The following is a 14,036-nucleotide window of genomic DNA, read 5'->3' on the forward strand; positions in this document are numbered from 1 at the left end:
GACATTGTACTACAATTGTTACTTTGTGAGTTAAAAAAAACTGTTGTGAGTTAAAAAAAAAAAAAACATAATTAAGTCAAAGTACATGGGAAATAAAATCAGGTGAAATATTAATTGTGAGTAGAAACATCTGTTTATACTGTTTAAGTGGCTATAGAAGTACTGTTTCAAATGAATATGGAAATATCTGGGTGTGGGGCTGCATGTCAGTAATCCCATCCTCAGGAAGCTGAGGCAGGAGGGTCTCCAGTTCACAGCATGACCATGTCCAGAAGAAAATCAAAAATAAAACAAACAAGCAAACAAAAAAACAGTATGGAAGAAAAGTGGGTAATATTTAAATATTCTTTGTAGTGGAGTTCACAGAAAGGCAATTTGATCAACAATGTCAATTTTTCAGTAATACAAAAACAAAACAACAAAAAACCCCTCTCCAACGTATTTCTATAATACAACACACACCATGAAAGTCAAAGGGCTAAAAGTAAGAAATGGGTTATTATTAGCAATAAGAAAGAAAAAAGAATATAAAAAGCTAAACAAAACATTAAAAAACTAAGACTATACTCACAGCACATGTTAGGAAACAAATTCTAGACCAAGTAATAATTGATAACGATCTACTAAAGGAAGAAAACTGTCTCATGAACAAAAGCAAAAACAAAACAAAAACCCTAAACTACACAACTTTACACCACTTAAGCATGAGCAGAAATCTTAATTGTCAAATCATTAGAAAGAGCCATGACTACTAAAAAGAAGTAAATTCTACTTGGTATAGTGTGTGTGTGTGTGTGTGTGTGTGTGTGTGTGTTCAGCCATCTCCAGTTCTGCAATTCCAAGAATGTACCACCATGCCGGCCTGGTTTGTATGCAGTGCACAGGGACCAAATACAGGACTTCCCTACATTTTCGACTAACTGAGCTACATCCCCAGCAACAGAACCAGCCTTTATAAAGGTTACAGGTGCTCTTTAATATGGCTTCAAATAAAGATATATTACTGGACATGAAATCACATTAGCACCAGCTGGGTGTGTGACAGGGCGTGCCTGTCAGCCTACCAGAGCAGTGTGCTGTGAGTTTAAAGCCAGCCTGGAATAAATAGAAAAATCTTGTTTTGAAAACAACAATAGAAAAGGAAAAATATCCTGGAATAGAATATCAAAGCCAACAATTCAATAGTGATTATAAAAATATTCCATTTAACTAAGTCATTCAAGCCATTTTCTGATAAAGATTCAAAAAGTGAGAACAAAGTTTGGCAAGTAAAAAAAGATAGCAAATCAAGGAGAGGAAACCATAAAATGATACATCAAGGTGGATTTAATTGGTAAGTTTATATTATTAACTCTTTAGCATAAAATGTAACCATTCTGTTACTACAACAGAAGTTGAGAAGTAACTCAGAAGTAGTAAGATACTTTCCAACAGTGTAGAATGCCACATAGGTGAGCAAAATCAGTTGTATCAGTCATTCTCCAAGAAAAGAGAACAAATGAGCCAAACATATATTAGTATCAACATACTGTGTACCTTTAATTTTTCTTGAACTCATTCTGAGCCCAAGCAAAAATGTGCAGGGGAAGATACTGCAAAGCCATGTCATGTGTTCAGTTGATTATGGAAAAGAACATAAAAGAATGGAGAACTTAGAGAAGTGGTTCAGAAAGAGATCTAGGAAATAAGAGCTTTGATTAACTGAGAAAAACACCCAGAAATATACAATTTCTATCTATGTAGAAGGTAATAAGAAGTAAAGGTATGTTAGCTAGGTGTGGTAGTTCACACCTTTAACCCTAGCACTTGGAAGGCAGAGGTAGGTGAATCTGAGACCAGACTGGTCTACAGAGTGAGTTCTGGGACGGCCAGGGTTACACAGAGAAAATCTGTGTTGAAAAACTGGAGTGGGGGAGGAGGAAGATGGGCAGAAAGGTTTGAAGATAAAAAATGCATCTTAAAGTTCCATTATATTACTATCAATCGGTATATGAGTACACATCATGATCCTCGACCATTTAATAAAACTAGACAGATTCTAAGTTCTCCGGTGAACTTGCTATTCAGAACCTAAAGAATGAAAATCTTTTTCCTCATAAGTAGATGGTCTCATCCTACAATACTACCTCAAAAAAACCTCACTTTTGAACTTTACATTTCCCCCTCCATCATCACTATCAGCACAAATAGGTGAGTTCTGTCCCCAAATTCTTACCCTCAATGTGACTCTATTGCCCCCAACCCCAAAAATAACATTCTACCAATACACGAAGCTATCTGTGATGGCTATTCTTGGTTGTCAACCTGACTACATCTGAAATTAACTAAAACTTGGGGGGGGCTGAATACATCTGTGATGGATTTTTCTTGACTGAATTACATGAACTTGGAAGACCCGTGAATTATATGAAGTTGGAAGACCCATCATCCTAAATCCAGATGTTTTGAAGTGGAAGATCCACCTTAAATGTGGAGCACGCCTTCTGTTGGCAGCTACACAAAGGACAAGAAGAAAGTATCTGCTCTTTGACTGCTTGCTCTCACTCTTGCTTCTCTGGCAACAGATCCGACTTCTTCAGGATTCTGATGTATACTAAAGACCAGCTGAGACATCCAGCCTTGTGGTCTGAACTGGTTTCTTGGACTTTCTATTGGGAGACAGCCATTGTTGGCTAAGCTGGACACAGCCCATGGACCACTTTAATAAACCACACTCACATATATACAAACATGTGATACACATATATCACACACATATATTTATTCTATCAGTTGTTCATCTAGAGCAGTGGTTCACAAGTTGTGGGTGGTGGCCCCCACAGGGGTCACCTATCAGATATTTACGTTATGATTCAAAAAAGTAGCAAAATTACAGTTATGAAGTAGCAATGAAATAACTGAATGGTTGGGGGTCACCACATATGAGGAACTTTACGAAAGGGTCACAGCATTAGGAAGGCTGAGGACCACTCTCTAGAGAACCCTGATTAAGACACTATTTATGACTACATGTGAGGTACTGATGGCCTGCCATCTCCTTTCTTGGCCTTTTAAAGAATCCCGAATCCTCTTGCTCTACTATTTTCTCTATACGGTGCCATCCCACTTAGATCAGCTACTCTCCTCCCTTGACTACTGGGAATGCATGGCTACATCCCGTTGGAATGTTACACCAAAATGAAGTAAGAACTGCAGATCGCAATTTATAAGTACTCTAACCAGGAAAAAGCCACTCCCCATACAAACAGAAATTATTTGCTTTTACAGACAGCATGAAGAAATGACTCAAGATTCATCATTCACCTGTAGGGGCTCGTCAGTTAAAAGAACACGTTACTTTTGCAGAGAACCATCATTCAACTCCCAGCACACACACGGTAGCTCACAACCGTCTATAACTCCAGTTCCACAGGATCCAACACCCTCTTCTGGCCTCCTAAGGTGCCAGGCACATAGATAGTGCACGCACATACATCTGGACAAAACATTTATATGCATAAGTCAAAAATAAGAGAAACAATTAAAAGAAATTCGCCCACAGGGTAATTTCCAAGAATTTTTATTCCCAGCTACTACTTAGCCTTCCAAATGAAGGGGGAAATACAATGAAGTACAAGATATATTCTCCTTTTGCCTCAGAATCCTACAATGCCATGTTTTGTCCTATAATTACACTTTATTTTGATGACAGGTCTAGATTATAGAGATGACTAAAATATGAGGCACAAAAGGTAAAAACAAAACAAAAATTAAAGATAACCATCTGGAATGAATTTTCCTGCATCAGCTTCTCAGGTTCTGGTATTACAAGTGCATGCTACCACATGGTTCTGGAATGAGCACCTTTGATCATCTGCTAAGATTTGGATGAGTGCCCTCCCCCCAAAGGCTCTCAGTACAGGCTTGGGCCTCAAGGTGGTGGTAGCAGGAGGTGCTACCTTAAAGGTGGACCTTTTTAAGGAATAAAGCATAATGGTAAATCCTTGCATCATGAGGCAAAGGAATGCTTTCAAAGGGAACTGCAGAACCTGTTTGTTCATCTCTCCTTATAACGCCACTTCCTAGCTTGGGACACCCACCCAAGAAGCCCAAAGCAATGGATGCAACCCTGCACACAAATCTCTAAAGCAGTAAGTTGAAACTGGCTTTCCTTTCTTCATAATTCCTGTCTCAGGAATTGTATTATAGTAATACAGTTGATTAATACATTGTCCACCTAAGAACTCCTGCTAGCAGTCCACAATACAATATTGTCCTCAACATTAGAAGACACACAGTTATGATTCTGCATGAATAAACACTTTGTTTGCACAGGAAATAATGTACCTTAAAACCTCATTTGTCAGAAAATAAATACATCTGCAACACATCAGAAAAAAACATTTCTTTTTCATATTAAACTATGTAACTCAAAACCATGTAATCAACTGATGTGAAAGCTCAAAAACTTCATTCCTAAATGCTGGATTCAAGGAAAGATAAATACCACAACAGAATACAGATTTGATTAAAGGACAAAAACCATTAATGAGATGGCTATGAATGCTTCAAAGTGGAGGAGAAATAGTAGACACAAAGAACTAGAATTGTAGATGCCAATGTCTTTCCAATCACAGAAACTGTAAACCAGAAACTTATTAGTAAACTGACTCTTGTCTGAAGATGTTCCTTCATTTGGTATTCAAATTATTCTTTGTTTTAAGCTGCCATCGCCTATATCATGTCTTTCTCAAACATGAGTTACCAAAGCCAAATGACTATGCTGCTATTATTTTCTTTTACCTATTCTCCTTTGGATTGTAATAAAATATAGCTCTCATCATCTCCTTTCAATTAAAAAAAATAAAATTCTGGGGCATTAAGCTGAGCCTATTAAGACAAAAAAAAATTTATCTCAAATATGAGAACTGTTCCCCTTCTTCAGGAACAATGTACTCAAAGTTCCACACCATAAACACAGCTGAGAAAGGAGCATCTCAGAGGTGGCTCTTCTTGAACAAGTAATTACTTCCAAGGCCTGTTAAAATGTTGCCAGTAAAACATGCTGAGACTCCCCTTAACCTAAATGTATATTTTATACTCAAAATTTGGAAATTTAAATATCTCAAGGATGTGATCTAGGTTTAAGTTCAAAATTCATACTTATATAACACTAATGATTGAAAAAAATGTATTGATATATGTTACACTGTGCTTTAGGATTTTAAATTTATATTAGAAACATCAAACTGAGGTATGCGTGTACATCTCCAATCCAAGCATTTAACCAGGCCAGACCCTGCTTAGCTTCTGAGGTCTGATGCATTCAGTGTGGTGTGGCTGCGGACGTGGTATATACTCAAAATAAGAAGTTAATGTTCACTTTGATTCACCAGTAAACAGAAAGCAAATAAAAAGCCAGTATCCCTGGATTGAAATATTCAGGAAAAAAAAAAAATACTACATTAAAGTTTAAAAACCTTTACTTACATTATTCCTAAACAATCCAGTATAAAACTACTTATATAGTATGTACATAATACTATGCATTAGAAGTATAGAAATGATTGAAAGAACATGCTATGTGGACATATTCAAAGACTGCACCATTTCCTAGAAGGATTTGAGTTTCTGCCCATTTGGGCATCTGAGCCACCTGCTATGGGTGGATGTCACTCTGTGTTTTGTCATACAATTTCATCCTACCAGACTGTCACACTAAACTAAGTTTCAGAGCACAACCTTTTTCACACAAACTGCTACATGCCTACATCAACTTGCTAAGTCTGCAGTTGAAACTGTCATCTGATACACTGAAGTCATTTCGTACTTGGGAGTTGTTTGAAAATCTATACATTGTGTTGCAAAATATTGTTGCTTTGATGCTAGCAATGTCAAAATTACATAGCAAAACTGAACACATAGGCAAAACCAGAGTCATTTAGATTTAACTGAGCAACTATATCACAAACTTTTCTAAAGGGGTTTTGGTTGTTTTGCTGTTATGGTTTGTTTTTCGAGACAAGGTTTCTCTGTGTAGCTCTGGCTGTCCTGGAACTGGCTCTGTAGAGCAGACTGGCCTCCAACTTACAAACATCCACCTGCCTCTCCCTCTCGAATGCTGGGACTAAGGATGTGCGCCACCACTGCCCAATATCACAGACTTTTAAAGCCTTCAATGCCAGACTTTAAATTCCAAACTTCTCAAATAACTTCCTCAAAAACCCAAAAACCAGAAGAGATTCCACACGTCCATAATAATCAAAGTTCAAGCTAACTGAAGACTCGCAATAAAACTAATCCTTCACACACAAGACCCTACCAATATCATCCAAAACTTCTCAACTCGGAATACTTGTCCAGTCACATAAATGTTAACCTACTTAGAAAATGATACCGTCAGACACACATTCTCTTTTCATTCTACCCTCCCCTGCTTCTGATAAATAGTTACCAGAACTGACTAAGGACTGTAAAAGTAGCGCTCCTACACTCCCAATTGTATTTACCACAGTCGGGAAAGAAGCAAAACCAGAAACAATCAAAAGTTAGACTCTCCTTTCTCCAGCAGGTCTAGATTACGTGACGAAGATAACTCTTAAATCCAAGACCACACCGCGGCACCCTCTCATCACACACCAATGAGACCACCGCGCCAGGGTACCCAGGTCCGCCAGCCCTCTGTCACCGACTCCAGAACCACAACTCGGGCAACAGACACATCGAAGCACTGGGAGCTACTGCAGAGTTAAGAGTTCAGAATAGCAAGGAGCACAAGCCGCGAGGGGATGCAGGGCTCAGCGCCAACCTCCCACCTGAGCCCGGCGCAACGCCTCTCCCCATCAGCTCCTAGGACGCTTACCTCCTCTCCGGGCACCCTTAGTAAGCGCAGTCCTCGGTCGTCCCTGCTGCGTCCGCTCCAAGGAGCTGGGGAGCCGACTGTCCCCGCGCCCGGCCCCGGGAGGACGACGAGGAGGACGTGCACGCGCGGCTCCCAGGAACCGGCCCTCCGCAGGCGGGCGGACGCCGGGAACAGGGGACAGCGGGGCCGCCCGGATCCTCGCCAGGCTCCAGAGAGCTCGGGACGCAAGACGAGACGCGCAGAGGCCGCAGCAGGGCTTCGCGTTAGCAACACAACCCTACCAGGCCGCTGGACAGGCAGCACCTAAGCACTGCCGGAAGTCGCTAGTTTGCCCCGCTCCGCCACAGGCCAAGCGGTTTCCGGCCGCCAGATTAGACGTCAGCGAGTAAGTCCCGCCCTTCCCAGGCAATTGCCCCACCCCCAACTCCACCCCCCAGGCGGCAGGGGCGCGGTGCGGAGTGTGGGCACCTCCTACCTACTGACATCTGGGGAAGGGAGCTGAGAGTCTCAGTTAACTGAGAGGTTCTCGATTTAACGGTTTTCCGGCGCGTAAAGTGCCACTTTGTTTCTGGCACTAACCACAGCCTGACAAGTTTCTGAGCTGCAGAATTTGACATCTGCCTTTCCCCCGCCTGAGCCTATCGCTGGAGCAAAAAGCTGTGCGTGCCTTGTGCTTTCAAGAACACGAGCAGAAACTGACTGAAATTTTGGAGTGGAAATCCTTAAGATGCTTCAAAGTGCCTTTGCTTTGCTACTTGGATCCAATGATCTGCATAAAATTAGTATTAATGTTGCTTAAGAGGAGCTAGAGACCAGGTTTGGTTCCCAGCACCCAAGTGGCTGCTAATAGCCTGCTGTAACTTAAGTTCCAGTGGAGCCAGCTCTTTCTTTGGGGTCCAACACGAACTAGGTGCTTAAACTCGCGCAGGCGCACACATGCACACATGCAAATCTTAAAACTGCTTGAGATAGCTGGTCATCATAAATCAAGGGGCGAGGGTGTTGTGGGTCAGTACTTGGCCCTTTACAATAAAAAGACTGAAATACACATGAACCATTGGCATCCTTAAGCTCAAAGTGTTATGCATTTTATTCTTTGACAAAACCAAGAAACTGATTAAACTTAGAAAGCTAGTCCAACAATTTGGTATTAGTAAAATAAAAACACCCGGAGCAGAGGCAAGGGCATTAAACATTCCTGATGACATGCCAAGCTATTTTGGAGACTGCAGCCAGAGCTTCCGTACAAGTGGGTTTGATGTATCTTTCGGGTAGCAAGAATCCATATCTGCCTTTATCTCGAAGTTCAATCGTAAATGAGTATTTGATACCCAAATCATAGATCCAATCATCGGAACCTCCAGGAGCTAGGTCTAAAAGAAGACGAAAGAAAATATTTTGAAAAAAAAAATGTATTTATTTCAATTCAACAACAGTGAAACATTTTTTTTTAGAAATAAAAATAACTTTGCTTTCTTCTGATTAAGTTACCTAAATTTCCTATCCGAAAATTGCAGACTCTGAAAAGAAAACAAATGTTGCCCAGAGCTCAACAATGATTGATCTGATCATTGAGTAATAAGTGCCAATAACATTTTAGTGCATTTTACAGTGCATGAATTTTCTGACTTAATTTTTATTACATAAAGTCACACAGTGCCTACTTGATATTTTGTAACATTTCTAGAGGTAATTTTTATTGTAACATTTCCAAACGTACTGAGCTTGAATCTACATCATTTGTAATTATTTTATAGGATTGTTTTGTAAAGCTACATGTGAGATATTTAAATAATTTTGTTGATAAATAACTTAGTGTCTTTAGAATGAGCACCTTGCTTATAAATCAACATTTATTATTTCAGAATATTTTTTAGAGGTAGAATTACATGTCTAAGGTTGTGCACCTTTAACAGTTACCACACTTGCTACCAAGTACTATTCAAAAGAATGGAACCTATTTCTCCTAGCAGGGTATGAGTACACTCATTGCCAGTTCCTGCAATCATTGACAAGAATCATGCATCCTGGCAATTTTCTGAGAAAAAGTAATGTGCAACTGTCTTTAATTTAAATTTCTTTATCAGCGAATTGTATGCTCTTATATATTTGTTGTTCATCATTATCTTTTTTCCCATCAATTTTCTTGATTACTTTATTACACAGTTCATTTTTATATACTGCTTATAAGAACGGCATTAATGTTATAACATCCATGTAATGTGTGAAGTTTTTTAGATTATGGTGGGGTTTTGTATTTTAATATTTGATCAATTTGGCATTTATTCCAGCAAAATATATGTTAATAATTCAATTTAGTTTAGTTTTGTTTTTTTGAGACAGAGTTTCTCTAACAACTCTGACTGTCCTGGAACTTATTTTGTAGACCAGCTTAGCTTCAGATTCACAGAGATCCACCTGCTTCTGCTTCTTGGGTGCTGGGATTAAAGGTGTGCATCACCACGACCACCTAGCTTAATTCGGTTTTTATTCTTAGTGACTTGTCAGTTTTTCTAGGGCTGATAATTGAATAATTCAACTGGCTTGAGAGTCTCCCTTATGAAATACTAGATCTCCCTATATTTTTAAATATCTTTCGGTGCCAATTATTTCCTTCTAATATCTGTCTCTTCCAGGCTGTTCTACACTATCCTAATTATCCTGTGCTTATAACATGCTTCAGTACTTCAGTAGGGCAAATTGTTCCTTATTAGCCTTATTTTCAACATTTTACATATCCTTTTATCAAATGCTTCCAAATTAACAAAGGTTCAGGCAGAAGGCTTACAGGTAGGTAGGGATTGGCCAAAGATGTCTGAAGGCAAACAAATCAGTTCATACATACATCATTTTTTTATGGCTCTTTATTCTTCAAAACAGTTCTTCCCCTTAAGTTCTCTTGAAAAGTTTCTCTTCAAAAGTTCTCTCTCAAAAAGCTCTATTTAAGATTTCTTCTCAAAAGTTCTTTCTAAAAGTTTCCCTTGAAAAGCTCTGTCTTAAAGTTCTCTTTAGAAGTTTTTCTTAAAAATTCTCATAGATCCTATAAAGTTCCCAGTTTATATACCCACAGACACTATTAGCAAGGATACCAGGCATGCATCTCTCTGAGTCAGGAAGGCAGATAAAGTCTTGACAAAAGCAAGGAGACATGACTTGTAAAATGTCAAGGGAAACTTAAGTCTCAAAGGGGACATGACTTGTAAAAAACAAAACAAAAAACTTGTAAAAACATGAGGGCAAATTTAAGAGGTAGGCTACATGAGATCCAGAAGCTTCAGCTCTTATTGCTGACACCCTGGTGAGAAGGAATTTCCTTTCTCTGGGGACTTTTTGAAAATATAAAGCACCCAGTATATATTCTGCATATCAAAGTATACAGCCAAATTTATAGCAACATATATTCTGGAGTCTGTATTTCTTGCAGACTTTATGAGGAAAGTTTTCTCCATCAGAAGATAATTCTGGTGGATTGATACCTAGAAAATTAATTGTTATTTCTGTAAAATAATAAAAGCTCTCAGCACTAAATGAATTTCAAAATAATATTTATAAAATTACATCAAATGTACAAATCAATTTAGGAAAATATTATGGTATATTATTTTAAGGTGTGTTACATTTGTTTATGCTATGGAACATTTGTTTCATGATGCAAAGACATGTTGTATTCTTTTATGTTGCATTTGTTTAACTCTGTGAAGTTATGTTACTTTGCCTGTCTAAAATACCTGATTGGTCTAATAAAGAGCTGAATGGCCAATATCAAGGCAGGAGAAAAGATAGGCAGGGCTGGCAGACAGAGAGAACAAATAGAAGGAGAAATCTGAGAGGAGAGGTCAAGGAATGAGAAAAGGAGGAGAGAAGGACATCAGGAGCCAGCTATCTAGCTACACAGCAAGCCACCGAGAAAGAAGAAAGGTACACAGAAATAGAGAAAGATAAAAGCCCAGAGGCAAAAGACAGATGGGATAATTTAAGAAAAGCTGGCTAGAAAGAAGCCAAGCTAAGGCCAGGCATTTACGTGTAATAATTATATCTTCGTGTATATTTATTTGGGAGCTGGGTGGTGGGCCACCCAAAAGACCAAAAGGAAACAGTAAAAAAAAAAAAAATCAACAGGAAAATTTACCCACCACAAAGCATGTAGGCTTCCTTCAATATTATTGAAGTGTCCATGGAATTGTGCCAACTATACAAATCAATTAGAAAAATTTTAATAGTATTTTCCTATTGCCCAAAACATGAAGAATTTGCCTATTATTTGTCTTTCTTTAGGTAAAAGTTTTAGATTTTCTTGTAGGTGCCACAGATTTATTGTGTGTTTATATATACACATACACACATTTAACAACCCATATGTATGTGTATGCATATACACATATATATTCATAAATGTTATGGCAGGTAGTCAGATCTATTCTGTGTGTGTGTGTGTGTGTGTGTGAGAGAGAGAGAGAGAGAGAGAGAGAGAGAGAGAGAGAGAGAGAGAGAGAGACAGATCTGACTATATAGCCCAGGCTGGCCTGCAACTCACCTATAATTCAAGTTCAGCTCAAGCTAGTAACCTTTCTGACTTAGCCCCCAACCTACAAGTGTTGAGAATTCAGGGGTATGCCACCATGCCTTTTTTTGTTTTCTGCCTGGAGATTATATATATATATATATATATATATGTATGTATGTATGTATGTATATATATATGTATATATATATATACATATATATTCTGTAGTGCCTCATGAACTATATTACAACTATTTTGCTAATAGTTTTGATTGATTTCCTAAAGTTTTCCAATTAAGAAACGATATAATGTGCTTCTTTCTGTCTGTGCTTGGATTGTTTGTGAGGTTTGTTTACTGAAGCATACTTATACTTTTGAGACACAGTCTCATGTAGCCCAGGCTGGCTTCAAACTCTCCATATAACCCAGAATGTCCCTGAACTCTCGGTCCTACTGCTTCACCTGCTGAGTGCTGAGCGCTGATATTATAGATGGTTTGTGCACAATTTCCAATATTTTTAAATACCCATGAACAGTGGCTTATTTAGTCATCCATAAGTATTTCTGATAATTATGAACAAACAAATGCCTAACATTTATGGTTCCAGCTTCTATCTTGTGCTTACACATGACAGAGAGAGAGATGCATCCTGAATGAATGAGTGTGTGAAGAAGATGGTCTGTGTCAACAAAGGCATCCATGGGCCAGTGACTCCAAAGGACAGCGGTATGTGTCCCAATCTGACAGACAACCCCACAGATGCCTGAAGACAAAGGAAGAGCTTGGACTTCCTGCTAATGATACTTAAAGGGGTATTGAAAAGAATTTGGATGTAACTTGTTATAGCCTTGTGTCAATCATATTTATTAAGTGAGACCCTGGGCTTTCATTATATTGTCTCAAAATCTTTTTCACGACTTTATACAATGTATTACACTATCATCTGGCAGCTACTTAATAGTTTTCCAAGGACTGCCTTGCCAGGCCACATTAGCCAAGTAGCTCTTCTCAGCTACAATAACTCTCAAACCTAAAAGTCTACTTTATTTTCTTGAAATCACTGAGGGAAATTGCACTTTATTTTGCCATGTGTTTCCATCAGGAATTGGCAAGACTTTTTTTTTTTTCTTCTGAAAAAGACAGGATAGGAAATAGTTTGTTTTGTGAGCCATCTGGTCTCTGTTGCAATTATCTTGGCTGTCATGAAAGCTGCCATAGATAATATGCAAATGAGTGAGCACAACTGTGTTCCAATAAAACTATCCATGGAAACAAATATGAATTTCATATAATTTTGATGTGTCGAGATTTAATTATTTTCATGCTTTTTTCAAACATTAAAAAATAGGAAAACCATTCTTAGTTCAAAGACTATGAAAAATATGTGGCCTAGACTTGATCATTGAGTTATAGTTTGCTGACATTTGTTTACATGCTTGTTTTCTATTCTCCTAGATACAGCATTCCAGCAGTGTGCTCCAGAGTTTCAGCTTCCCAAAGCCATCACCCATGCTGGGGTGGGCTTTGTGTGATATTTCTTTTGAGTCATTTATGCCCCTATTAGTAACCCTCCTCCATATTTCTGCAAGCAACCTCTAAATTCTTTGGCCCACCAAACTGGACAAAGGCGATACCTCTACTTTGGTCAGTTCCCTTGTCTAGAGTGAGTAGACCTTTGTTCCTATCTCCCCAGGAATTGTGTCACATGACACCATTTAGCCTTCAGTCTCAGAAGAATAGAATGGATGTTTGCCACCTATGCAGGGGTTTCTCAATAAATATCTCTCCTTAGAGGTGGGTCAGAAACATTCTTTGAATTTGCCACAACCAAGCTCTCACTATGATCCAGGAAACAGGCTGTCACTTAAAAGTCATGCATGGTAAATGATATCTTTTGGTTTACATATCACAGGCTAGCTGTGGGCATCTTACACATTCTTTTGACCCTGGATGGCCATTTCTTCTTCACATAATTACTATGATTACTAGTTAGATAACCCCTGCTCTATAATGTTAAGCTTCATGTCTTAAATACCACTTTGGCTTCTTTTGTTGTCACACTGAATGGATACCTCTGTTGTGCCTCAAGGTTTAAGCTTAAAGAAGGAACACTGCGCCACAGGTGTCCCTCAGTACCAGTGTGCTCATCCAGCATACCTAAGACCATGGGTGTCATCCCCAGCACTGCAAATAGAAGGCAGAGATGGAGTAGAAGGAAGAAAAGAAAGGGTGAGGGGAAGAGGAAGAATACTTACATAAACTTTCTGAGCCACTGCCATATGTATACCTGGTATTTCTATTAATAGTTTCAATCGCATGAGCTGCTTCACTGGCCACTAGAGACTAGAAGTGATGGGATAGAGGTGTTGGTCAATTTGAAGCTTTAAAACAGGCGAGACTGAACTTTCTAACAAACATAATCACATGAATTGAATCCAAACACACACACACACACACACACACACACACACACACACACAAACACACATCCTGGATTTATTGTAAATTAAAAAGAATACATTAACTTAAGAAAATGTTTTCCCCCTATGGAAATCGCAACTGAGTGGCTTAAGGAAAAAAATTCTATCTCTGCCTGCCAATACATCGAATGTTTTCTTTAATTTGCATTTTAAAAACCTGACAGAGCTTTTCAGGAATTAATTTCTTCTGTAAAATGAACTAGATATTTA

The 14,036-nt window shown here is 38.6% G+C and overlaps 2 protein-coding genes across 6 annotated transcripts in view; both read right to left on the reverse strand.

Moving 5' to 3' along the window:
* Window positions 1-7,170, reverse strand: part of Zc3h13 (zinc finger CCCH-type containing 13) — a 57,819-nt gene extending 50,649 nt beyond the window's left edge. For 3 of the 5 annotated variants that reach the window (XM_051195369.1, XM_051195370.1, XM_051195368.1), the window contains exon 1: window positions 6,842-7,168. The gene's annotated coding sequence lies outside the window, so the exon portion shown is untranslated. Of the gene's footprint in view, window positions 1-6,841 lie in introns of all 5 variants that reach the window. The other 2 variants (XM_051195372.1, XM_051195371.1) reach the window with 2 other exon arrangements.
* A 734-nt stretch (window positions 7,171-7,904) lies between these two features.
* Window positions 7,905-14,036, reverse strand: part of Cpb2 (carboxypeptidase B2) — a 35,525-nt gene continuing 29,393 nt past the window's right edge. The window contains exons 10-11 of the mRNA XM_051195374.1: window positions 13,602-13,689; window positions 7,905-8,214 (exon numbers count right to left, since the gene is read on the reverse strand). Coding sequence (XP_051051331.1) covers window positions 8,030-8,214; window positions 13,602-13,689 — 273 coding nt within the window. The 3' untranslated portion in view covers window positions 7,905-8,029. The remainder of the gene's footprint in view (window positions 8,215-13,601; window positions 13,690-14,036) is intronic.

The sequence above is a fragment of the Phodopus roborovskii genome, unplaced genomic scaffold (genome assembly GCF_943737965.1).
Source record: "Phodopus roborovskii unplaced genomic scaffold, PHOROB, whole genome shotgun sequence".
NCBI classification, from domain to species: Eukaryota; Metazoa; Chordata; class Mammalia; order Rodentia; family Cricetidae; genus Phodopus; species Phodopus roborovskii.